General features: G+C 38.0%; 2 protein-coding genes across 3 annotated transcripts in view; one reads left to right on the top strand and one right to left on the bottom strand.

The window, feature by feature from the left end:
* Nucleotides 1–337: 337 nt before the first annotated feature.
* Nucleotides 338–7,615, top strand: LOC149842699 (uncharacterized). Its single transcript, XM_090001544.1, has 5 exons — nt 338–424; nt 523–782; nt 1,578–1,789; nt 5,474–5,741; nt 7,123–7,615. The coding sequence occupies exons 1-5, from the start codon at nt 379–381 to the stop codon at nt 7,408–7,410; spliced, it is 1,074 nt and encodes a 357-aa protein (XP_089857670.1). The 5' UTR covers nt 338–378; the 3' UTR covers nt 7,411–7,615.
* A 1,558-nt stretch (nt 7,616–9,173) lies between these two features.
* LOC149842698 (DNA topoisomerase 4 subunit B (DUF810)) overlaps nt 9,174–26,988 on the bottom strand; it is a 225,630-nt gene continuing 207,815 nt past the window's right edge. For both annotated transcript variants that reach the window (XM_089999370.1, XM_089999371.1), the window contains 3 exons: nt 10,629–10,724; nt 10,375–10,558; nt 9,174–9,556 (listed from right to left, as the gene is read on the bottom strand). In XM_089999370.1, coding sequence (XP_089855496.1) covers nt 9,399–9,556; nt 10,375–10,558; nt 10,629–10,724 — 438 coding nt within the window. In that variant the 3' untranslated portion in view covers nt 9,174–9,398. The remainder of the gene's footprint in view (nt 9,557–10,374; nt 10,559–10,628; nt 10,725–26,988) is intronic.

Below are 26,988 nucleotides of genomic sequence, written 5' to 3'. Positions count from 1 at the left end.
AACCGATTTGCAATCCAAGAAATGAAATCCAAGTCCATTGCCATGTGCTTCGCCGGCTAAAATCTTATATTAAAACACTCTAGTATTCTTTTTTTTTCTCCTAAACCACCAATCCCTCTCTCTGTCTCTCAAAAGTCTACCAAGTCATTTTTTCTCCTTAAAAGTCTACCAAGTGCTTATTTTTCCTCCTAAACCAACCAACCAATCTCTCTCTCTCTCTCTAAAGTCTATGCAAACACAAGTGCTCATTTCTTCTCCGAAACCAACCAACCAATCTCTCTCTCTCTCTCTCTCTCTCTCTCAAGTCTATGCAAACACCAAGTGCTCATTTCTTCTCCTAAACCAACCAATTTCTCTCTCTCTCTCTCTCTCTCTCTCATGGCGACCGGAGGAACAAAGGTGTTCAAAACCGGAGCAAAAGGAAGTGAGTAAATTTTGTTTCCCAAAGAGTATCCGCAGAACTTTAGTCTCTGTGTTGAGAAAGAAGTGAATGATGTGGTGCTGCTTGTGCAATCTTTACAGGTTTTTCCTGGAAGTCGATGATGATTCCGGTTATGCTTGTGGTTCTTTCTGCTTGCATTTACATACAGATACAGCCACCACCACCTAAGGCCTGCGGCTCCCTTGGTGGTTCTCCGGTAACAGCATCAAGAATCCGGCTCCGAGACGGCCGGTTCTTGGCCTACCATGAGTCCGGCGTCGCCAAACAATCTGCTACTTACAAGATCGTCCTCGCTCATGGCTTCATGGGCTCAAGACTCGACCCTCTTGGTGCCAGCCAAGTATGAGCGTATATAACCACATAGATTTGATTCTTGTTAGTTTGTCACCTCTCAATGTACTCGATGATAGTTTTTTTTTTTATATTCACAAGGACCTGCATAGAGGATCAGAGACCTAGCCCCGCTGGCTCTGCCTGCCGCAATTAGATCGCTATTTTGGTAGTGTAAAACTTCGTGGGCTTACCCCTTGCCCTCGGGGAGTCACTAAGCTTCGCTTGCCAGGGGTGGCGCCAGTGAGATTTGAACTTAGACAGCCTGCCTAGCTGCCTAGGCCCCATCCCACTAAGCCAAACCCCTTTGGGGCCCACGTTGTTCTTGGTTTTTAGCAAATCATTTATGGCATTTAATTTTTAAGACGATATTAACCACGATAAAAATCTAGAATTCAAGATGGTATTTTGTTTGTAGTAACGATATGTATAGTTTTTTTTTTAAATAAGATATGTGTAATTTACTTTAAGGAAGCTTTATGTTTATTGCTTATTGAATTGAATGTTATTAAACAAAAATAGTGCAGAATACATTTGAAGTGTAATTATACTTTAAATGAACCGACTTCTTACTTCATTATATAAATGCACCATATTTTATTATTACATATTTCTTTTTATTTTCTTTTTATATTTACACACACATACGTAATATTCTTTGTCCCATAAAATCAAATAAAATTTTAAAAAATCTTCACTTGAAATTTGCACCAAATGCAATTACCATATAATGTAGCTTTGTTCATATTAGATAATATTCATTGAGTTTGATGTTAAAAGTAGAAGATATATTTCTTGATTGCAGGAACTAATGGAGGAATTGGGGGTATATGTTGTGGCATATGATCGACCCGGTTATGGGGAGAGCGATCCAGACCCAAAAAGGTCGGTCAAGAGTGCAGCCTTGGATGTGGAGGAACTAGCGGATCAACTTGAACTGGGCTCCAAGTTCTACTTGGTGAGCTTCTCTCTTGGTGGGCACGTTGCTTGGGGTTGCCTTAAGTACATACCAACAAGGTGAATTTTCTTTTCTTTTCTATTTTAGATAATATAAGGGAAAAAAACTACCGGTTGGTAAAACCCTTGAGCAATGTTGTCGGTTCGAATCGGCCAATATGTATCGTATCAGAAGAAAATCGATACGATTCTAACCTGAATAGGCTATTTTTTAATAAATGCAAAAATCTTAAAATTAATTTTTTAATATTATTTTAAAATTACTTTAATAGTTTTAACATGCATGAAGTATTTTTTAATTATTTTTTTAGCCAATTCAGAATGATTCACTTGAGAATACCGATACCGACAACATTGCCTGAGGCCCCTCCAGCTCACGTGGGTGGGGGTACACCGAGCTTCAACCTTGCAGCAAGGGACACTACCCGTGGGTTTTGAACTTGTGATGCTCCATGAGATTTAGGAGTCGATGAGCAAAGTCTTTTTCTTGTATGAGCCTTTTTTTATTCATCTTTTTTTTTATTTGGCTTTCAAATACCTGAAGTATGTAAACAGATGGGAACATTTACAAACAAACCCATGAACCTCTTTCTCACCTGGGAAAAAATGGCCTTGCTTTCTCATGTGAGAATTTTTATAACTTGGAAAAACACTTAATTTCTTTTTTTTTTAATGGTAATATGACAAAAAACGACATAATTTTCAGTGTTCAGAGAATTTACCTGTGAAAGATTTCACTGCTCTTTATCCATAGAAAAACAAATCACACCTACTTTTTGAAATTTTATTTATTAACAATATTAAGCTATGAAAAGGTTGGCCTGGGGCAGTTCCGTAATTACCAAAGGAGAATAGCAAGTAGGAATTCCCTGGCCAATAGTACGGGAAGACGTGGTGGGATATCAACCGTAAGATCGTGGTGCGGTATACCACAGCATACTCATGTCAAGACGAGCACATCTCCGCCGTACGATCTGCCATTGATGAGAAACTCGTGACGTTTTTGGTACGTGGGATCCAGATCGCGGCAGCGGGTGGCCCCGTCGTACGTGCGAACCAGCACGTGGGACCATCGTGGCTTTTACCGTTTTTTTCTCTCTTTTTTTTTCGGAAATGGGACAAACATGGGTCTCCTGGTTGTTGGGTTGCGTGCCAAAAGCGATGGTTTTGACTTGTTGACCACTGGAGTCAGCCAGGAGTAGCGAAAATGTCACAGGGACACGACCTTTTGATGGAGTGCCCTTGTGACACGATATGACACATGGACACGGCATTTTAATGTTATGCATTTTTAAACATTTAAAATATCATCACAAAATATTAGTTTTTCACGCTTAAAAATTTTAAAAAATCTATCCTATTTTTCAAAAAAAAAAAATCGACCATGTCACACGCCCTCATGTCCACGTGTCTCTGGGACATAGTCGAAGGGTGGGTGCCTGTAGATCAGATCTGGTAACCGACCCGAAGGGCGGGGGGGGGGGGGGGGGGGCGGGGTTGGTGTGATAGTCTGGGATTCTGGGGCAGCGCCCCCGTTTTTTTTTTTTTCAAATCAAACTATTTGCTGCAGTCAGGGCTGGGCTGGGCTACAAAAATGGATAAAAAACTATTTCATATGCATTCAGGGCTGGGCTTTTAATTTTTTTTTTTTTTAACTGGGCTGGGTGGCAGGACTGGGCTACAGCCCAGTTCTGCTCCCCACCCCCCCACCACCACCACAAGCTCAGCCTATGACCAGGACGGAAACAATGCTTTTAGTGGTGGTCCAGAACCATTCTAAAAGTTTTTTCAATGTAAAACTTGGGTGACATGAGTCATCCACTATAAAATGTAACCCTACCCAATAGAAAACCTCCTAAACCTACCCAATAAAAAACCTTTATCCTATTTTCAATGTTTTTCAAAATTTTGACCTTTACAGATGTGATCTATGTGTTTATTTTTATAAGAATAAGTTCTTGGAGCATTTGATTCCGATGCATGAATATGTTTTTATAAGGTTTCAAAAATCGTTTTTATAAGGTTTCAAAAATCAACGGCATACAATTTTATAATTTTTTGAAGCTCCAAATACAATTTTTTTGCATCCAAAATGCATGATCTAAGCTTTAATTTATTGTAAATCAATTATGCTGAACACATCTGTAAGGTCAGAATTTCAAAAAAACACCAAAAATCTGATAAAAGTTTCTTACTGGGTAGGTTTGGGAGTTTTCTATTGGATAGGTTTTCATTCCCCTAAATTAAACATGATATTGGATTTTTTGGTATTTTTCAAAATTTTGGCATGTGATTTATGTGCTTGTTTTTATAAAAATCAGTTCTTAAGAGCATTTGATTTCGATGCATGAATAAGTCTTTATAAGGTTTTAAAAATCATTGGCCTACAATTGTTATAAATTTTTGAGGCTCTAAATGTCATGTTTTTTCATCAAATATGTGTAATCCAAGTATTGATTTGTAGTAAATCAATCATGTTGAACACATCAAAATTTTGAAAAAACACCAAAAATCTAATAAAATTATTTATTTAGCACCGTGCCACACACACACACACACACACACACACACATATATATATATATATATATATATATATATATATATATATATATATATATATATATATATATATATAGAGAGAGAGAGAGAGAGAGAGAGAGAGAGAGAGAGATGAGTAGGTGCTAAATGAAATATGCTAAATGGTTTTTTCTGTTTTTCCAGTATTTTTTTGAAGTTTTGATCCTATAAATGTGCTGGGCATGGTGGATTTACGAGGAATCCACACATGGATCATGTGTTTTCGATGCAAAAAATGATATTTAGAACCTCAAAAATTTATAAAGATTTTAGACCTTTGATTTTTTGAACCATATACAAACCCACCCATGTGTCGGAATTGAACACTTCAAGAGCTGATCCTTATAAAATCAAGTACATATCACATCTACACTGTCAAAATTTAAAAATAAAATGAAAAAGCTTGAAAAACTCATTTTGCACGTATCATTTACTTCCTGAACTTAAAAATTATATACACGAGGTAATGATGGATATGATTGAGAATATACAACCTACAACCATGATTTCTAATATGTGAGAGTAGTGCTCCAGGAGCACCACAACATTTAGAAATGAACATATTATGCTCACTTTTCTCGTTCTGCCCTGTTAGGCCCCATAGTTTGAAGTGTTTTATGATAAATCTGAGTCATTAGATGTGTTTAACATGCTCGATTTAGTGGGAATAGACTCCTTGATCATGTTTTTTCAACAAAAAAATATAATTTTATGAGCCGAGAAAAATTGATGCCTTCATAGCCATTGATTTTGGATCACCGAAAAGCCCTGTATACATATCAGATTCCGGTGATCCAAAAGCCGGTTTTCACTAAACAAAACCCATAGATCATATCTATGTTGTTAGATGTGAGACAATCTTTAAAAAAAATGAGTTTTGAAGGGGCCTAACCGGGTAGAATGAGAAAAGGGCTGCCACCAGCCAAGTACTATATATATATATATATATATATATATATATATATATATATATATATATATATATATATATATATATATATATATATATATGAGAAGTGCTGGCCTGACCCGGCCCAAATAGGCACACGGGCCTAATGGGCAGGCCGTCACGGACCTGTTTGGCCCAGTCCATTTCGGGCAAAAATAATGAGGATTAATACAGGTCGGCATTATTTAAAATTTTTCTCATTGAAAAACATGTAGGTTAGCAGGGGTGGCCCTTGTTGCTCCAGTTGTGAATTACCGGTGGCCCGGATTACCAAAGAACTTATCGTCAGAGGCCTACAACAAGCAACCAATAGGCGATCAATGGAGCCTGAGGGTAGCATACTATACTCCATGGCTGCTCAACTGGTTCATGATCCAGTCTTGGTTCCCTTCCTCTACTGTCATAAGAGGCATGACCAACTTGCCCAATCAATTCGATAAAATGTTATTGGAGAAGATGAAGTCCTCTGGCACGTTCCAAAAGGTTTGTACTTCTTGCATTCACATCACAGATCAACACAATAAGATGGTTCAGCAGATCTTGGTTGATTGGGGCATTAACTAGTAACCCTCTTCTTATTCATCTTAAATGGTGGCTATGTCTTTATATGCCACCAAACTTAAGAGTTGGTAAAGGGGAATGCTCCAACATCGTCACCGTCCATTGATCTCATCTAACGGTCCTCTGTGCAAGTGGTGGGGCTCACTATAAAGGTGCTGATGGCATTAAGGGGGTGTCAATGGGTTGGGTTTGATCCGGACCAGATCCATACCAAACTCTATAAGGTCAAGGTTTGGTGATAAATAAGAAGGTCCGATCAGGATCCCGTCAGACCTAAACAGTCCGATTAATATATGGGGCCGAGTAAGATCAAGCTCAAACCGAGTTCAAACACATGTTTTTCTCAATGAGCCAAGATCGAACATGTTGGGCTTGGTTTGTCCTTGGTTCTTGTGCAGCCCTATCTACCACCGGTTTCGGGCCATAATTAGGTGGGATATTGGTACAGGATGTCGGGTTCCAAGATCACAATCACCAAAGAATGGTAAATTATTCTAAGGAAGATCAGGTGCAATGTGATTGCATACTTTTGGTGTGCTGCTGCACCTGATCACCCTCCATCTGATGTTGGGCCTCACAGCTGACAGGTGGTATCCCAAAAATAAAGGGTGATCAGGTGCAGCAGCACACTAAAAGTGTGCAATTACATTGCACTTAATCCTCCCTCAAATAATACAGGGTTGTTACAAATCGTGTTTTATATAAATACATTGAATATTTAACATGCACGAGCCCTTATGTCCTATTTTCACGTATGTACTGTCTCCATAGACCATGTGAGACAGGTGTGGTGTTTCTTTAAAGAAAGAAAAACAAAAGGTATATGTGGCGAATTGGGACCCATGACATCTGGATGTCAGCTCAGTACTTCTGATATTTTCCTGACCTCCTTGTTTATCACCAAACTCTGAACCTATAAGGTTTGGTATGGATCGGGTCCGGGTCAAACCCAACCCATTGACATCCCTAATTACCACCCTTCAAAACTTGGGTGAAGAATCAATGTATATTGAAAAAAAAAAGAGACCTGATGAGAAACAAACTTATTAATGTGGTCCACAAGCTCAGCTCATATGGTGGAAGCGACTCATGAAAGTCACCAAGCTGAAGGGTTGTCACGTGATCGAAACCCATATATGAGTGTTCACCCTTCTGCCACAAGGTCGAAGCTGGGTGCACTCCTTGGTGAGCGAAACTTGGGGTTTTTACACCAATGAACTCGCAAGCTATTGAAATGGTTTCCTCTGATTATCTAAAAAAAAAAAATTATTATTAATGGAATAGTTGGTTTCTATTGCTTCAGAGGCTGACCCTTAATGCTCAGCAAGGGGTTCACGAGTCGTTGCACAGAGACATGCTAGTGATGTTTGGGAAATGGAGGTTCGATCCGACCGAACTGCAGCCCATATCTGGGCCTGTACATGTATGGCAGGGAGATGAGGATGGGATCGTGCCAGTCACTCTGAATAGGTACATCTGCCAACAGCTTCCTTGGATTAATTACCACGAGCTTACCCAAACAGGTCACTTCATTCCCATGCTTCCTCATGTGATTGATCTCTCCATCAAGGCCTTGTTGGTTCAACAGTAACATTGATGATGTAAAAGCTTGAGTCTCTGTTTGGTGTCAGGGGTTAGGTGTGGAAACTGAAAGCTCCTATTCTATTCTATGTTTGAAGAAGAGAAGAGTCTTTGTAGAAAGTTGAAACCAACCGTTGGCTTTTACCCTCCATTGTTGGTACATCACGTGCAAATGGAACTCTGAATTTCAGAAATCATCAATTAGAATTTGGAAATTCTGCTTCCAGGCTTACAACAAAAAAGAAGATTAGGAATTGGTGTGGGATCAGCAATAATCCAAACAAGAAAAACATGACAAATGTTTTAAAAACTTTTTTCAAAGACTTCTTTTTGCTCATATAAGTTGGAAATTATTGGTTGAATGGCAGCCCCTACAAACTCCAGGGGTCCCTTTTTCTCGACCACTTTGGTGAAACATAGGTCATTTTCCTATAGAAATGGTCCATTTTCTCAGAGAAACAAACTGCTGAAAATGGTGACGAGAGATCAGCACCTCAGTATGAAATAGAATCACCTCCCAACCCACTCGGGATCAGGTGTAATCCCGTAGCACAAGAAAAGGTGAAGCCTCATTTCGTTGCATGTGCCAGTGCCCCCGGGCCAACAGTGCAGGAACCAGTCAATGTTTGTATGGCCTCAGATTAAAAAACCGGACAGGTGTTGCACAGTGAGGCACAGCATCACATTTTTTGTGCAATGTGCTTGCACCTAGTTTGACAATTGCCTTGAGTTGATTCAGTAGCATGAATGTTATCGTAATTCCATAACATGAAGGTTATCAATTTACTCGATCCTTGAGTATACTTTCTTCATGCATCTACAATTTGGTAGGGCAAAGAGTGAACTGCACAAGACAAGAACTGGAAAAAAGATGTACCCTCATGCTTTAAGGGGTCAGACAGGAACATCTCTTGAATTAAACGCAAAGGCCTACCCCTTTATCGTTTTTACCTATAATGTACACAACCTCCTTATATAATATTTCTCTGAGCCTAATCAAGTTTGATTGCTTGATTAAGCCCAACTCGCTTATATAAGCAGGTCTGGGCTTGTAGACCGGACTCGGCTCATTAGGATTTCAGACAAACCTAAGCTGGGCTTAAACAAGCCAAGCCCAGTGAAGCGCTACCGGCTACTCAGGACCCTAACCTCCCTCATGCATGATTTGACGCTATGCATGGATTCCTCCCAGCTGCATATCACCTCAAAGCTTGTCCAATATGACAATGCACTTGGACATTGCAGATGGCTTGCATCAAAAGTAAACCCATGATAGTGCATTTTGAATCTGAAAAACAAACTTTTAAATCTCAACACCCATGATAGCTGTAAGTTTGTTGTCAAGACCTTTTCTTTCCCTTATTTTAACCACCATCCAAACGGCCCCAAGTTTAACCACAGCACCGTTAGAAGTCCTTCGAGTTCATCCACTGATACAATTGTGGTGAACAGGATGCGGTTGTGGATGGGAAAATAAGTGATCGCGGATAATAAATTCAGATTGTACACAAGGTGGCAGGTCCAACCTATAGAAACAAGTCTAGAACAGCATCTGTCGACCATGAAATTCTTGACAAATCTTTATTTTTCAAATCTTTCATTGCTCAGTTATGGTGACGAGAATAGGGGAACGAGTTTATCGGCTGCAGAGAGCGAGTGTTCCGAGCAACCAGACTCTGGTGCACGTAGCCCCTTCCACATTCACACTGAAGAAGTGATGTTACATCTGATACCAAAGAGTTCAAGTATCGATAACAGAAAACATCCAAGCACGATTATTGAAACCATTTACAATTTAAAACTTTATGCAGATATGACCAGAACATATAGATCAATGGTACATAATCCATATCACATATTTGACAATTCGAAAGCCCAAAGAAGAGGAGGGAAATAATCTACCTTCAACACTTCACCATATGCTACTTCATGGGAGGATCTCGATCATAGCAATGGTGCAGAAGTGGTGACACAGGGCGGGCAGATAGTAACAAGGGTTCACCAACCACCATATTTGAGCTCGGATTTTACCTGCTGAAGTTTCTTCTTCACCGTCTTTATACTCTTCTGACCGCTCTGGGCCCATCGGACTGAGGTGCTACGCATTAACATTTCAGATAAAACAGGACTTTTGACAGATGAACCGTCCTCATAATCTGCAAACCAGAGAGTATGCACAGATAAGAACAATGATCGGACAAGAGATCCTTGGTGCAATTTGGTCAAGCAGCAGTCATCGGTAGCTAATAACATGTTGCCATTGTTTACCATGGTGATTGTGTATAAAATTAAGCATGATCAAGTTATCTGAGGGAAAGCTCAACTCTGGTGTCATCTTCTGACCTGATCCCATCCAGTTCAATGCAGGACACCACTGAGCCAGTGTTGGAAGCATATATTGAATTTCCGGAATCCCTAATCGTCACCAGCATTTGGTGTCTCGTATTTGGGATAGGAGAGGAGATCGAAGTGTGGTTGACACCCTCCACTCGTTATAATTTCCAGATTTCATGTACATCCTCTTGAGAGTTGAGAATGTTGTGAACTCCACTCCGATCTTCCCTGACCCATCACCATCCTCGTCACCACACCCAAAATGCTCCCAACACTGGCTCCCAGATCTTAATCTAATGCAACCAAGACCTTGCAGAAAAATGTCTACTTCTAGGCTGTTCATTTCACCAGCTTATGAGGTGAGACGCCAATCATGCAGGCCATGAATTGCATCTAGGCATCACATGGATGTGTACACCCTATACGAGAAATGACATTTCGCAAGAGACTTGGATACATTTAATTGTGAAGATGAAGATGGTCCTGCCTCACACTGGACTGGACACTATCAGATGTATTCTCATCCTCTACTATCAAACGCAAGAATGAAAATTTTTCATGCATGGATCTCCAAGTCACAATATACTCTAAAAATTCTAAAAAAATATTAAACATTACTGAAGGTTGAAGGACTAATCACCTGAAGAATTGGGAAGGTTATACTGAATCTTCAAAAACTTCGATGCACTTTTTTCACCCTTGTGGCATAGCACTCGCAATAGTGTATCTGCAGCTTCAGCAGATCTGTTCCCTGGCTTCATGCATCCAAGTTCTGTTGATATTTGTTCACTTGCAGCCATCAACCTCTCAATTATGGTTTCTGTCTGATGACAAACAAGATTTAGCACACGTGTTGGAAATAACACCAAGCATAGCAACATTCAGCAAACCAACCTGAAGGGCATATAGATCAAGGATCTGCTGAGCCATCAATGCTTCTTTCTCAACCAATGCCTGAGGAAGACCTTCACCATTTGCAATGAAGAACTCCTAGAAAACAAATAGAACAATTGGCATCATCATTTCTTTTTACCCTGTTGATTAGTGAAAGGTGTGGCATTTTATTCTGCCACTAGTATTCCATTGCATCTGTTGATATCATCTCTAACAAACACTGAATTGTAATATATTAAGTTGCCTCATAGCAGCACCAAGTTAATTTCTAGATTTAATTAAAAATATAGTATCTGTTACAGAATAATCACAAGTAAACCAAAAGGCGTAACTAGGGAAGGCCCTCAGAAATCAGAATGAACCATTTAAGAAGGATTTAGAAGATGGTTTAGTACTACCATGTAAGTAATTCTTAATGGTCTCATCCTGGATGGAGGAGCATGCCCATGACAAACATGTCATAGACAAACATACCACCCGTCCTGGCTTGGCACTGAAATAAATGAATGATATTTTCAATACCTCATTAACGTAGAAAACCTTACCTTCACAACCACTCACCTCAAGTTCAAGCTCTTAAAAACACAAATGATAAAATGTCATGCAACACTTTGAACTTTCACTAAAAGCACCATGAGAGAGACGATAAACAAGAAAACTAGAAAGGCAACATGCAATACATAATCAAGTTTTAAGGAAACATAAAGGAAAAAGAAACATGCAGTCATATATGCACCAGAGGTTCTACAGTCGGTATCTGGGCAATCTTCAAGGTTGGGGAAGTACCTCTTTGTGTGTGCAAAGGTGTGAGGTAGAAGTGGAAAATGAGGCGGCATGAATGGTCATGGAAAGCAGTCATAGAATGATGATTGTTATATTAACTCATGAACTCTACTAACTCTTCAAAATTTAAACATATCTTATTCTTCAATCACCTTGGTTGCTTTCTTTGGCCAATGAAACACATGAACAATTTGACATAAAAATTTTGCCTATGCACAAGATCCAACAATTTTCAGTTATAGGCTTGCTTTTTCCACAAGGGTGACTAGATGCGTGTCATTTCCCATCATACAACTATCATATCTTCCACAACTTCCACCTAAGACACTAGCCAGAATTCATATAGATCATGCACTTACATGTATGTTGTTTGTTTCTCTAGGAACATCTTGATGCCAAAAATTAAACAGATTTTTTTAAAATAAATTTCTTGGGCAAGTACCATGATGATATTTTATATTATCAATGATCTATTTGGGATAAGTATAATATGTTTTCTTTTAAATTCATCACAACACATTTTTTATTTTTTGAAAAAGCCTTTGAAAAACTAAATTAAAAAAAAATGGTGACTAAGATTATATGCACATACACACACATGCGTGTGTTACCACCCCACTAGCAGGCCTGCTCACCTTGAGCTCAGCCCATGTGGAATGTGAGCTCGGTGAGGTACATTGATTGGATTTTTCCATTTTACTCAGCATTTTCATAATTGGAGGGTGCAAGAGCCCATTCACATTTGTAGGCCCAAGGTGAGCCTATAAATAAGCTCACTTGGCGCCAATTGAAGGCATCTTGAAAATTTTGAATTGACTGTAATGAAACCCAAACGTGCACAAATACAATTCCACTAAGGGCTACAAAGAGCGCACAAACACAAAAGCCTTGTGAATGATGAACCTCAATATAACATCCAATGTGGTGAGTCTTATGATATTAATGGTGGGCCGTTAGATATCCAGTATAGAAGAACTGGTGATAGACATTCCAATGCCTTAGAACAATTTTCTAGCATAGAAAACCAAGAACAAAGCACACTTAAGAAATCAGAAAAAATACATAGGCCAACATATAAGTTTGCATCCTACGAAAATTTTACTCCTCAAGAGCTTGTCTAGCCAAAAAAAATTCTTACTTTGAACCTTTCTCATACAACTAGGCCAAAAAAATTATCCTGAATGGATGAGTGTTTTGAATGATGAAATACTAACCTTAGAAAAGTCCAACACTTGAGATATAAAAGATCTTCCTCATGGAAAGAAAATAATAGGTTGTAGATGAGTGTTTAAAATTAAAACCAAAAGTGAGGGAACTTTAGAGAGGCATAAAGCTAAACTAGTGGCCAAGGGTTATTCTCATAAGTACGGAATAGATTATGATGAAACTTTCGCTCCAGTAGCTAGAATAACTTATGTTAGAACCCTTATAGTTGTAGTTGTCATTAGATGGCTTATTTATTAAATTGATATCAAGAACGCATTCCTCAATGGTGAATTGAAGGAAGAAGTTTATATGGATCTACCACATGGATATGAGGTTCTTCTCAGAATGGTGCTTCATTTACGTAAAGCGCTTTATGGTCTGAAACAGGCACCTAAAGCCTGGTATGATCGTTTTAGTTCTATTATGGTTAAACTAGGGTTTACTTCATGTTATACTGATACTGCTATGTTTATTAAGAAATCTAATGCAGGTATTGTTATTCTTCTTTTCTACATTGACGACATGATCATCACTGGAAGAGACAAACAAGGAGTTAGTTTTATTAAGAATGTTTCAAAACAAAGCTTTAAAATAACTAATTTAGGTTTTTTTAGAACCTTTTTAAGGATTGATGTTGTATATTCTACTCATAATTATTTTTTAACTCAATCCAAGTTTGCTTATTACATCATAGACATGATTGGAATTACAGATGAAAAAAGGGTGGGTACTCTTGAAGTAATAAATGCAAAAATGAAGATAGATTATGACACACCTCTGGACGATCTGAGTCCTTACCGCCAATTGATTGGGTCTCTCATATACCCGACCATCACCAGACCCGGTATCTCACATGCACTCCATACAACCAATCAATTTCAACATTCTCTTACCATTGTGCACATGAGTAGCGTTATGCTTTATTAGATATTTACAAAATTTTGTTTCTAAAGGGATTGTTTTATCCTCTTCGTTCCCACTTGAATTTATTGCTTATACTGACTTTAACTGGAGAGGAGATCCTAATGATAGGCGCTCAATTATATTGAAAGCCTATGTAATATAGTGTATCATAAAGTTGTGTAAAGTAACTTTATTAGTCTACTATGTACATACCCTATAAAGAAGGGGTATACTAGCCTTTTCAACCTTTTTCTTTTTGATGTCTCAAGGGGGTAGACCCTTAAGTTGTTTTAAGCCTATCATTCACGATATGCAATGTTTCCTTTTGACGTCTCAAGGGGGTCGACCCTTAAGTCGTATTCAGCCACTCATTCACGATATGCAATGTGAAGAACTTGTGTTCTCTCCTTTTGTGTTGAGTCGCCTCTAACCCTAACCTCTCTCCCTTTTATTTCTTTGCATTTCTAACATGGTATCAGAGCTAGAGTGTGCAGGGAGATGACGTCTTGAATATGGAAGAAGCAAGCAAGCTCTGTACAGTCTGAAGTCAATCTTAGTGAAACGACTGGTCTATTCAGACCAGTTTTGGTTAGTTTTGCTTCTTCACTTGGTAGGGCTTGATTTTAGATGTTCTACAAATCAAACCCTATTGGATTTGGACTTATTTTGGATTTTTAGTGATTTTTCCAAGATTTTTTGGATTTCTTGAAAGTTTCAGTCCAGATTTGGAAAAACATTGAATCTGGCTCAATTTTTGGTTTTTGGAAGCCCAAATAGACTCTATTCTGGTCGTTTTTGCTATAGGAGGTTGACCAAAGTGCTTGGGTTGATTGTTTTGGGATTTTAGAGAAGATTTGGACAAGTTTGGGGGCATTTTTAGCTTGCAGCAAGCTATTTTCTGACTTTCCTAGGTGTCGACTGAACCTAGCTAGTGAGGTTGTACTGTTTTTGTGTGGATTCAACATTGCTAAGTATACTCAATATATTGTAGTGCTTATTTGTGCCTTGTATCATCTACTTGACCTTTGAAGTGCCTCTAGTTGAATCTTTGGTAAGCTCGACTATTTCTATTTTTGGAAATATTCATTGTTGGTGGTATTATGGAGAAAGAAGGGTAACAAATTATCCCAGTCAAGTTAAATAGGACAAACTATGCATATTGGGCTGATTTTTTTGAAACGGTGGTGGTTGAAAAAGGATTGCGAGGCTATTTGGATGGTTCAAAAGCAAAACCTAAAACCTCTGATGAGGGCTTTGATAAGTCTATAGAGGAATGGATCATGAACAATGCGAGAGCCAAGGCTTGAATTCTTGGGTCCGTGGAGCCGAGAATTACCATGAACATTTTAAAATTCCATGAGGCAAAAAATGCTTTGACATATCTCAGGCAAGTCTATAAACAAGATAAGTGGGCAAGACATTATCCACTCACTCAAGAGTAGAGTTGAGAAGTATGCGGCAATGAAGCAAGTCAATTCAAGAATTCTACTCTGATATGCTGAGAATCAGGGATGCTCTTGCACTGATGGAGGAGCAGAAGAAATGTGAGAAGTGTATGAAATATGTGTCTTGCACTTCATGTCAAACTTGTTTGGAGATTCTTGATCAACACAGGGAGACAAACAGAGTTATTGAGTTTATCATGGCTCTTAGGCCAAAATTTGATGGGACAAGGAGTCATCCGTGACCCAAGTCATTGCCCAAATAATTGTAGAAGAGACTAAGATAAAGTCTCTTGGATCATTCTCTTATGGGGATAATATGGGTGGCAGAATGAGTGGAAGAGATGGTGGTAGGACAGGAGGATGAGGGGAGATGGGATTTAGTGGAAGAGGTGACCTTAGTTTTGTTCAGTGTCACTATTGCAAGGGTTGTGGTCATATGAAGAATTATTGTCCAATTTTTAAGAAAAAAAAGGGTGGTGTATATGCAACATCTACTGAGAATGAGTATGTAATGTCCAAGGAGTAGTCAGGTGGTTCTTCATCAGTTGGTGGTGGAGTGATGGGTAGTGGGCAGCTTAAAAAATTATACAGGTTCAACAGAAAATTCAGCATCAGATTCAACAATTGCAGCTTCTTGCTCAGTCAGTTATTGACCTTTCTTCCTCTGTCACTCCTACCTCCTCCTCTAGTACTGCTTTCTCAGGTATCTCAAGTCCTTCATCTGGTTGACTAATAGACTCTGGGACTTCATGCCATATGACACCTTATTAAGACTGTATATGTGCATACGGGTCCAGGTCTGGACTCAGACCCGATCCATCCGATCAATGTTCTATATATATATATATATATATATATATTAAGAAAAAGGGCACGATTATGATTTAATCAAGAATCGTGTTGCTCGTTGTTGCTATCTTCTTCCTTCTCTCCCTTCCTGCAGTGACGAAGAACAACCAAACATAAAGGTGCGCCATTTCTGACATGGTATCAGGGCGGGTTGAAGTCTAACGACCAGGTCAAGTTTCTCCTTTCTCTCCTCTTGTTCTAAATCAGATTCTATTTTCTTCATTTCTCAAACAAAAAATTTTTGTTTTGATCATATTGGGTCATTTTCCTTTCAGTCATTCTTTCTCCTTCAACGCCAATCTGAATATGATCGTGTCTAATCAAATTTGTCATCCTCTTTATTTTCAAAACAAAGTTTTTTCTCCATATCGATTCAGGTCACGTTAGCCTGATTTCCCCTTTTCCTCCAGACGTAGCAAATCAAATCCGATCAGATTTACAATCGTTCCAGATTTTGAATCTCGATCGCCACTCAATCTCTCAGATCCAACGTTAGGGAAGAGATTGAGTTAGATCTGATTGTGCCTTTCACCACGTCAAAATCGAATCTGGTCATATCAGATCAGTTTTCTAAACCTTGATCACTCTTCTGCCCTCGTTTTACATCTGATTTTTGTTTTAAATCAGATTAAAACCTATTTGTTCTTCTTCCTTATCTATATTGTTGGATAAAATCTGATTTTTCCAAAACTCAAAACATGAGTTGATAAAATCTAATTTTTCCAAAACTCAAAACACGAGTTGATATTTTCAGATCAGATTTGCAATCATTCCAAATCTCGATTTCTACAAAGCATTTCTGAAGAACTATATCAAGACTGTCCGCAAAAAAAAAAAAAGACCGAACAGGTCTGCGCTGCTGGGTCATTGGATCATCTTCCTCTTTTAATCAATCTTTTTCCTTTCATCAACATGTGTTTTCTCTTCTTCTCTTTAGTCACCTCATTTCTTTTCCTCATGGATTCCCCATCACTTCCGTCCAGTTTCCTTGGTCAACTCATATCTGAGAAATTGAATAACTCCAATTTCTTGACCTAGAAGAGGCACATTTTGCCTTTTATTCGTAGTTTGGACCTCTGGTCACCTCGATAGAACGATTCATGCACCTTCCGAGTTCATCCTGCAGGAAGAGCGAGATGATAAAGTGGAGGTTTCTAATAAACTAGTTCGCAATCCAGAGTTTACAACATGGAAAAGAAAAGATCAGGCGGTTGTGGCTTACATTACCTCTACACTTTCTCAAGAGGTATTAGTGGCCATTTCAGATGAATGTTTAGCTAGAGAACTGTAGGAGATACTAGCACACACCTATTCACAGATTTTCGAGGCTAGGATTCTTCATTTAAAGAAAGAGTTTCAACTCTTGAAGAAAGAGAATTTATCGGTTACAAAATACATAAACAAAGTCAAGAGCATCACAAACCAATTAGCGATGGTGGGATGTGTCATTCCGAACAAAGAGAAAGTTCAACAGGCGCTGAATGGTCTTGGATTTGACTATCACATGTTGGTCACCTCCCTTCTATGCCTTCCTTTATTGCCTAACTTTGATGATATGCGCAAAACTACTGCAGTATAAAGTTACTATTAAAGGTGAGGAGTTGACTTTAAATTTCAACAATCATGAAGTCCTTATCACAGGCATGGTGGCAGGACGTGGACGTGGAGGCTTTCAAGGTGGATGGGGACAGAAAAGGGGTAACCAAGGAGGTCGTGGATTACTCCCCACGCCTAACATGTCACCAAACTCATTCCCAGGGAACCAATCTTCTAGATAGATACCAACGTGTTTCCAGTGTAATAAAAGAGGGCACATTAAGGCAAATTTAATGATGTTGGGCCTTCCACTAGAGGACAAGCAATGAATAAAAAGGAGAATTTGAAGAACCTCTTGATTTCTGCTCTTTCCAAGTTAAGTTTCAAGCAAACTGAGCAGGGGACTTGGAAAATTGACTCTGGGGCAGCTACACATGTGACAGGTGACGTTGGTAAGATTTCACAACCCATTCCTTATCGCGGTAAATTTAGTATTAAAACTAGAGATGGTGTCCTCCACCCTATTTCTCATGTTGGAAACATTTTTCTTCCACTCCCCAATTCTTCACTTCTTTTATCTGATGTTTACCACTGACCCAGTATTGTTAAAAATATTGTTTCTGTTTCTAAACTTGTCCATAATACTAATTCTTGTGTCGAATTTACTCCTTCTGTATGTGTCAACGATCTTCTCATGATGAAGACGCTTGTTGAAGGAGAACGACGAAAAAATATGTATGTCCTCAAGGAGTCTACTTCTGCTCGTGCTGCTCAAATAAATCCACAACCAGTTTAACCAGTGTCATTTAAAGATTGTTTTAGTCTGTCTCAGTTTAATAAGCCAGAATGTCTGACATCATCGTTTGGGTCATTGTAATCGTTCATTCATTGAGGGACTTGTGTCTAGTGGACTTGTTCCAGAGTCCAATTTGAGTATTGAGTCTGATATTTCTCTTTGTTCCAATTGCCATTTATGTAAGAGTCATGTTCTTCCATTTTACTTAATAAATCAAAGAGCTTCTGTGCCTTTTGAAATTATCTATTCTGATGTTTGGGGACCTGCCCTGAAATCTTCTTCATCGGGCAGTCGCTATTATGTCACTTTTATCGACAATTATTCCAGATATATTTGGATCTACTTTATGAAACACAAATCTGAAGTGTTCAAGATTTTTCGCTCATTTTATGCCTTAGTTTGTAATCAATTCTCATCTCAAATCCAACATTTCCAATATGATGGTGGGGGGAGTATCTATCAAAGGAATTTACTAAATTTCTCCAAGATAATGGAATAAGTTGTCGAATATCTTGCCTACACATACCACAACAAAATGGTGTGGCAGAAAGAAAGCACCAACATATTGTAGAAAGTGCATTGAGCATGATACATGAAACTCATGTCCCTTTAAGCCTGTGGATGGAAGCTTTCCATTCTGCCATATATATCACAAGTCGACTGCCAATGAAATTGCTTGCGAATAAATCTCTTTATTTTACACTCTTTGGGATTCACCCTGATTATAATGAATTGCGAGTGTTTGGTTGTATATGTTATGTTCATATTGACAGTTCCCAACATGACAAGTTCCAGAATAAGGCATGCAAATGTAAGTTCGTTGGTTATGCTAATCAATACAGAGGTTATCATTGCTACGATCCCACTACTAATCGCATCAGAGCCCAGGAAGGGTAGAAGAGCACAATGTGAATGATGAAGGTTATCAGTCGTGGCTTGTTGCTGAGGCGTTCGATCAAATGGCTACACATGATACTTCCTCATGTCATACAATACCGACCGAATGGAATAAATCTGATGTGTGTTCACAAAGGGAAGAGTCGCCAACCACGCAAGATACTATGCCTACCGTTTCAGATATTACCAAGTTCCAAGGGGCTGTCTATGTACGGCGAAATAAAGACAATGCTCAGCGAACCGATGTGCACCCTAGAAGGCCTGAGAGGATTCGGCATCCTATTGAAAGATGGGTTAGTTATAACAACTTCTCTACAGACTTACAATTGTTCATCTCTCAGATTGAAAAACAGGATGAACTTATTAGTTTTTTACAAGCATCTATGTCACTCAAATGGGTTGAAGCCATGAATAAGGAAACAAAAGCCTTACATGAGTGTGGAACTCGAGAGATTGTCCCTAGACCATCCGACAAAAATGTTGTAGGGTCTAAATGGGTTTATAAAATAAAGTATAAACCAGATGGATCTATTGAACGCTACAAGACAAGGTTGGTGGCAAAAGGTTTCACTCAAGAATATGGGCAGGATTATGATAAGACCTTTAGTCTTGTGGTCAAGATGAGAACTATTCGATTAATTTTGTCATTGTCGGTTCAGTATGGATGGACTCTTAATCAACTTGATGTCAAAAATGCATTTCTGCATGGTAGCCTGAAAGAAGAAGTGTATATGGAGCAACCCTCTGGTTATGCAGAATATAGCCCCAGCACACATGTTTGCAAACTACAAAGAGCCATCTATGGGTTAAAGCAGGCTTCTCGTTCATGGTTTGACAGTTTTTCCCTTGAAGTTTAGCGATACGATTTCATTCGTTCGCACCTCGATCATTCATTGTTTATTTTCTGTGATTGTCAAGTACGTACCTTGATTCTTATATATGTGGATGACATTATTATTACTGGGAATTCAGATGAACACATAAAAGCTACCAAGGACTTACTGAGTCAATAATTTAAGATGAAAGATTTGGGAGTCTTTCGTTATTTCTTGGGAGTTGAAGTGGTTAGACAGAATGGATCTCTTTCATTAACCCAACAAAAATATACCTTGGATCTATTGGAAAAGGCAGGCATGACAGATTATAAACCACTATCCACTCCTAGTGTATTAAACCACAAGCTCAGTTCTCAAGATGGGGAATCGTATAAAGACTCCAAGCAATATCGTAGTCTCGTTGGTATGCTTCAATACCTCACGTTCACCAGACCAGACATTGTGTATGCAGTGAACCAAGTGTCACATGATCCACGAACAAAGCATATGAATGTTAAGAGAATTCTTCGATATTTAAAAGGTACTCTTGGCGATGGTTTAGTTTATCATCGGTCCAAGTCCAAAGGGGAGCGACATCGATTAGATGTTTACACAGATGCAGATTGGGCTGGAGATCCAAATGACAGGCGATCGGTTTCTGGATATTGTGTTTTTCTTGACGGAAACTTCATAGCATGGAGTAGCGGAAAACAACGTGTAGTTGCATGATCCAGTACAGAAACTGAGTACCGGTCCATGGCGGCCGCTACAGCAGAGGCTACATGGCTAAGACATCTTTTGACTGAGATCGGAGAATCTATTATGCCCACCAATATTTTTTGTAATAATCAGAGTGCCATACAAATTGCTTTCAACCCCATTCATCACAGTCGTACCAAACATATAGAGATTGATCAACACTTCATTTGGCAAAAGATTGAAGATAGAGAAGTCGAACCAGCTTACGTTCCCACGACTGATCAAGTAACAGATTTGTTTACTAAGGAACTTACCAGCATCCGCTTTTGGTTTTTGAAGAACAAGTTGTCCATGGTACAAAACCATGCACAACTTGAGGGAGACTATTAAGACTGTATATGTGCATACGGGTCCAGGTCTGGACCCGTATCCTTGTATTTGGAATATCGGGTCTGGACTCAGACCCGATCCATCTGATCAATGTTCTCTCTCTCTCTCTCTCTCTCTCTCTATATATATATATATATATATATATATATATATATATAAAGGAATAGGGCACGATTATGATTTAATCAAGAATCGTGTTGCTCATTGTTGCTATCTCCTTCTCTCCCTTTCTGCAGTGACGAAGAACAACCAAACATAAAGGTGCGCCAATTCTGACACACCTCATGAGTCTGTCTTAGTCGAATGTCGTCCCTACAGTGACATCTTGCGCACTGTAATGGTTATTCTATGTCTGCCTCCAAAGTAGGTTCTTTTACTTGTGACTCTTATCCTAGTAGTAAATTCAATTTTTCTCAAGTTTATCATGTTTCATCTCTTGCTATGAATCTTATTTTTATGGGTCAAATTACCAAACTTAATTGCAAAGTCATCTTTTCCTCTATTTGTTGTGTTGCAGGATCAGTTGTCAGGAAAGAAGATTGAGATTGACCATAGAAAAGAAGATTTGTACTATCTAGATTGGATTGATACGAGGGAGCAGAAGGAAGTTAGAACTAGATATGGAGCTTCAGTTTTGGATGAGTCTGTTTTGTGGCACCAGACACGAGCATATTTCCAACTCTAGGTTGCAAAGTTTAGTGTCCTTAGGAAGTTTTGTAAAATCCAAACTAGTTATGTCAAATCATGTTAAAGATTGTGTGAGTTGTAGATTGGCCAAGAGTCATGCTTTGCCATTCAAGTCTAGTGATAGGGAATCAAAAAGTCATTTTGATTTTGTACATTTAGATGTACGGGGTCCTTCTCCTATTGTGCCAAAAGGGGGATCATCCTATTTTGTGACTTTCATATATGATTGTACAAGGTTGACATGATATATTTTATAAAAAATAGAAGTGATCTTATTTTACAATTTTAAGAGCTTTTGCATCATGGTTGATAATCAATTTGCAGCTAAGATTAAAACTCTGTGTACCGACTCTGGTGGTGAATACATTAGCCATGCTTTTGAAAAAATTTCGCAAAAGAGAGGTGTGGTTCACTAAAAGTCTTGTCCTTACACTCCCGAGCAAAATCGTGTAGCTGAGAAGAAAAACAGGCATATCTTGAAAACAACAAGAACTCTTATGTTTGTTGGAGAGGTACCCAAAGTGTTTTGGGCAAATGTAGTTCAACTGAGCATTTATCAGATAAATCATATGTCCTCTGGAGTACTTAAAGGCATATCCCCTTTCAGAAATTGTATGAAAAAGTTTCAAACTCTGATATGTTGAAGGTGTTTGGTTGTGTATGATTCGTTCTGCTAGCTGACAAATACATAGACAAGTTATCTCCTAAATTTGTCAATTGTTGCTTTCTTGGTTTTGTTGAAAGTAAAAAAGGATACAAGTGCTATGATCCGATTGGAAAGAGAGTATGGGTATCCAGGCATGTTTTTTAGGAGAATGTGTTATACTTTAGTCAGTATGGAGAAAAGTTAGAAAATGAGACTGACTTGTCCTTTTTCGTTCCCTTTAAAGAAAAGGAAAGTGAGAGAGAGAGAGAATGGAGAGTCAATGGGAGCAAGTTCTGACTAGAGAAGATAGGTCTGGTCAGACCAACTCAAAGAGACGTGAAGGTGTGATTGAAATTTTATTTCTTGATAAAGTGGAAGAGCAGAAAAGTGAAGAGGCCAATCTTGATCCCATTCCTACGACAATTTATCCGGAAGAACAACAACAAAACTTAGAGTTACCATCTTCTTTTGCATCCTTCTCAGCTACGTAAAAGTTCTAGACCTTCTGTACTTTCAAAAGTTTGCTTAGAAGAAAGGAGAACATAGGGGATGGTAAAACTTTGGTAAAGAAATCTGCAATCTGGTACTTCGAAGTGACGTATGGAAGTTCAATAGTGCCCCATAAAAACTCATCTCAAACATAATGGCAGTCCATCCCAATGTGTTTTGTACGTTTATGAAATGTATGATTGCTAATAATGTAGATGTCACTTTTGTTGTCGCAACATAGCTTCGAAGGAATATAAATGATCACTCTCGTATCTTTGAGCAAACTTCTTAACCAAACTTGTGGTAGAAATACAATCATTGGGGTTTCCACCTCAATCAGAGTCAGTATAAGCGATTAAATTTGGAGATGAAGAAGATAATAGCCCTTTTGTTATAGTTTCCTTCAGATATCTGATAATTCGAATGACAGTTGCCATGTGAATAGCAGTAGGAGCATTATGGAACTGACTTGCACTTTGTACAACATGAGCAATGTTTGGCCTTGTAATAGATAAATATATTAGAGATCTGATTAATTGATGATAAGTAGTGGAATCTTCTAGAGGAAGTCCATCATTGGCTCTCATCTTAGCATTGATTACTTCTGGAGTCTCCACTTTCTTTTCGTCAGTCAAGCCCAACTTAGCAATAATATCTGATGCAAGCTTCATTTGAGAAAAAACATTTCTGAGGAGAATATGTAACTTCAATCCCTCAAAAATAACTTAGAAATCCAAGATGAGACATATCAAAATTGTTTTTAAGAACATTTTTAATAGACTCAATGCCCCTTTTATCATTCTCAGTGACGATCATATCAATGTACAAAAGTAAGATAGTTATGTGGTCCCCTGCATTCTTAACAAAAAGAGCAGTGTCAGTATAACAAGTAAATCCACTATCAAGAACAACTTTATTGAAGCAGTCATACCAAGCCTTTGGAGCTTTCTTAAAACCATAAAGAGCTTTATTAAACTTAAGTGTTTTCCTTTTTCTATTTCAAGACTTGGCGGAGGATCCATATAGACTTTTTCACAAAGATCCCTATTTAAAAAGGCATTTTTGACATCTAATTGATAGATAAGCAATTGTTTGATCGATGCTAAGGCTATTAAAGTTCTAACACTCGTCATCCATGCAACTGAAGCAAACGTTTCTTCATAATCAATTTCATATTCTTGTGCATATCCCTTAGCAACTAATCTAGCTTTATATCTTTCTAATGACCCATCACTTTTAGTCTTTACTTTATAGACCTACCTACAACTAATAGCCTTTTTACCTAAAGGGATAGTTACAATTTTCCAAGTGTTGGTCTTGTTGAGTGTTTTTAATTCTAGGTGCATGGCATCTATCAAATGAGAGAGTATTGCTTAGCTTCTTTAAAGTTTGAAGGCTCATGACAGGAATGGATCATCATTAGATAAGATCTATAATTTGGGGAAAATGAGTCATATGATACAAAATTTTGAGATCATTTAAAGGAAGAATTTGTGAATATATGTCAAAAGCATTTTGATGATCATTTCCCTCACGCAGAGTATATACATGAATATCATTAGGATTCTCACAAGGAGAATCATCTCTTTGATGAGAATGGTTATCACAAACATTCTCATTATCACAAACAATCTTACTATCCCAAATTGTATCATTAGATTTTTTAGAGTCGTCTCTAGAAAGTCAAATAAAAAAGAATAATCAACATTTTCCTTGGGTTTTTTATGTTCAAATCCATTTTGATCTTTAAGAAAAGTCACATTTCTTGAAACATAAAGTTTATTATTTTTAACATCATAATACAAATATCCTTTTTTTATTTTCACCATAACCAATAAAAGCACATTCAAGAGCCTTTGGTGAGAGTTTGTCTTGTCCTTGAAAAAAAACAAAACATTTACAACCAAATATTCTTAATCTTTTGAAATCCAAAGATATTTTAAACAATTTTTCAAAGGGAGAAACATTTTTTTAAAGATGATGATAGCATCCTATTTATAAGATATGTTGCGGAAAGAGCGGTTTCAGTCCAAAAAAAATTTGAAACATTTTTAGAGATGAGAAAAGTTCTTGTGGTTTCAATAAGATGCCTATGCTTCCTTTCGACAAGGCCATTTTGTTGTGGAGTTTTGGGACAAGATCTTTGATGAATAATGTCATTTTGTTTAAGATAATTTTGAAAATCTTTTGACATGTATTCCCCTTCCCCTTCGAAGTCGGATCTAAAGATAACTATATTATGTTGAAATTGATTTTGAATAAGGATATAAAATTCTTTAAAAGTAGAAAAAACATCGAATTTGTTTTTTAGAAAGTAAACCCAAGTATATCTAGTGAAATCATCAATAAAGACAAAATAATATGAATATCCTCCTCTAGACATAACGGGTGTCGGTCCCCATATATCTGAATGCACTAACTCAAAGGGTCTTTTCGAAATGAAGTTGCTACATTGAAAACGAAGAGAATGCATTTTTCCAAAGATACAATCATTGCATGTAAATTCCTTTTCATTACAAAATTTTTCAAAAAAAGGAAAGAGATACGTCTTAGAGAGACTAGGATGACCAAGTCTTTTGTGCCAAGTGGCAATATCTTTTGTTTGAATATGATTGCAAAAAGACTTAGATGGTAATGATAAAAAAAACATATAGTATAGGTCTCCTCTTCTATTGCCTAGCCCAATCCACAGAGATCCTGTACATAGCAATTTGAAGATGAAAAAGAGACACTACAACCAAGATCAGATATTTGAGAAATCGAAAAAAGGTTTAAGTTTTGGAATAATTCTAATTTTTGGAACAAAGAATTTTTTGTCATTGCTTAAAGTGGTTTCAAGAGTTCCTATTCCCTTAATATCCAAAAATGTACCATTGGTCGTAGAAACAAAAGATTTAGAAGAATTAGTGATTGGTTCGGATAAAAGCGATGTGTTTGGAATCATATGAAATGAAGCACCCGAATCAAGAATCCAAGAAGACATACCGCGAGTCGAAGAAAGAGCAACACCGAAAGTAGAAAGTATGGAAGAGTTGTTCCTCACAAATTGTTGTAATGATTTTGGAAGTTGTGCAATGGAGTGTTTGATATCTCCATCCATTTTTTTATCTTCATTTGAGTTGCTTGAGTTCTCTCCAACAAAAGTCACTTTTCTCTTAGTATAATCGGGTCTAAGATACCCTGATTCATTACCGTGATGACATAATTTTTCTTCTACCACCACTGCTGTTATAATTATTTTTTCAAAAGTGAGGAGGCTTATATGTCCTCATATTATTCCCCGGTTTAGATACCGCATGTACTTCATCAATATCCCTTTTTAGAGCCAAGTGTGTTTCTTCTTGGCATAGATCGACAAGAATTTCACTAAGAGGAGTTGAAGCCCTATGAAGTAGGAATCCGCATAGTTGTTCAAATTTGGGCCTAAGCCCATGAATGAATTCAAAGAATCTCTCTCTCTCCATTTGTTATTGCCTCGTAGCAATAGCACTTACTTCCCATTGAGGTTAAAGGAGAGCAAGTTCATCCCACAGTGGAGATAAAGTGCTATACTAATCTCTAATTCTCAAATCTCCTTGCTTGGCTACTCTCACTTTTTCTTGCAAAAAAAATGTCTAGCAAGATCTCTTTAGTATACATACTTTTCATGAAGAACCATGCTTCATTTGCCATCTTAAATTTGGCTAGATTAGCACAAATTTTGAGCTCCACATTGTTCATGAACCATGCCAATATTTTGGCATGGTTACTTTCTCAATCTTAAACTTTGGATTGGTATTCATCAATGGCCTTGGTTTTTTCTTCTTCATTCAAGGCTTTTTCTTCATTTACTTCCTTCTTGGTGAGCTTTAGTTGGGGTTCCAAAATCGAACCACATACAAACCTTTGAGGTTGTTTTCCATAGCGGTCACCTACATTATATAGTTAGTCCCCATTCAATTTGAATGAGAAATTAATCATTGCATCCTTGTCGGCCATTATGGAAGAGAAGAAAGAGGATAATAAGTGTGCAAAATACAAGCACAAAAAAAATAGAATAAAATAGAGTCCCAAGCATGGTTACCGGAAGCACCATACCATATAGGGAAGTGTGCTTCCGCAAAGTGCGTTTCGAAAGCGCGAAACGTGATGCTTCTAAAACGTGCAGGGAAGCACAAAAATTTTTTGGGAAGCGCGCTTCTCAATTTAAGGGAAGCTCGCTTCCCTTATTTTTTCATTT

The sequence above is a fragment of the Nuphar pumila genome, chromosome 3 (genome assembly GCF_984573655.1).
Source record: "Nuphar pumila chromosome 3, dmNupPumi1.hap1.1, whole genome shotgun sequence".
NCBI classification, from domain to species: Eukaryota; Viridiplantae; Streptophyta; class Magnoliopsida; order Nymphaeales; family Nymphaeaceae; genus Nuphar; species Nuphar pumila.
Note: the sequence above shows the minus strand (reverse complement) of the source record. Positions and strands in the feature narration are given on the sequence as shown.

Coding starts and splice junctions, on each gene's coding strand:
- LOC149842699 (XM_090001544.1), top strand. CDS start 379: ATGGCGACCGGAGGAACAAAGGTGTTCAAAACCGGAGCAAAAGGAA. Junction 1,790..5,473: donor CTTAAGTACATACCAACAAG/GTGAATTTTCTT, acceptor AAAAACATGTAG/GTTAGCAGGGGTGGCCCTTG. Junction 5,742..7,122: donor CCTCTGGCACGTTCCAAAAG/GTTTGTACTTCT, acceptor CTATTGCTTCAG/AGGCTGACCCTTAATGCTCA.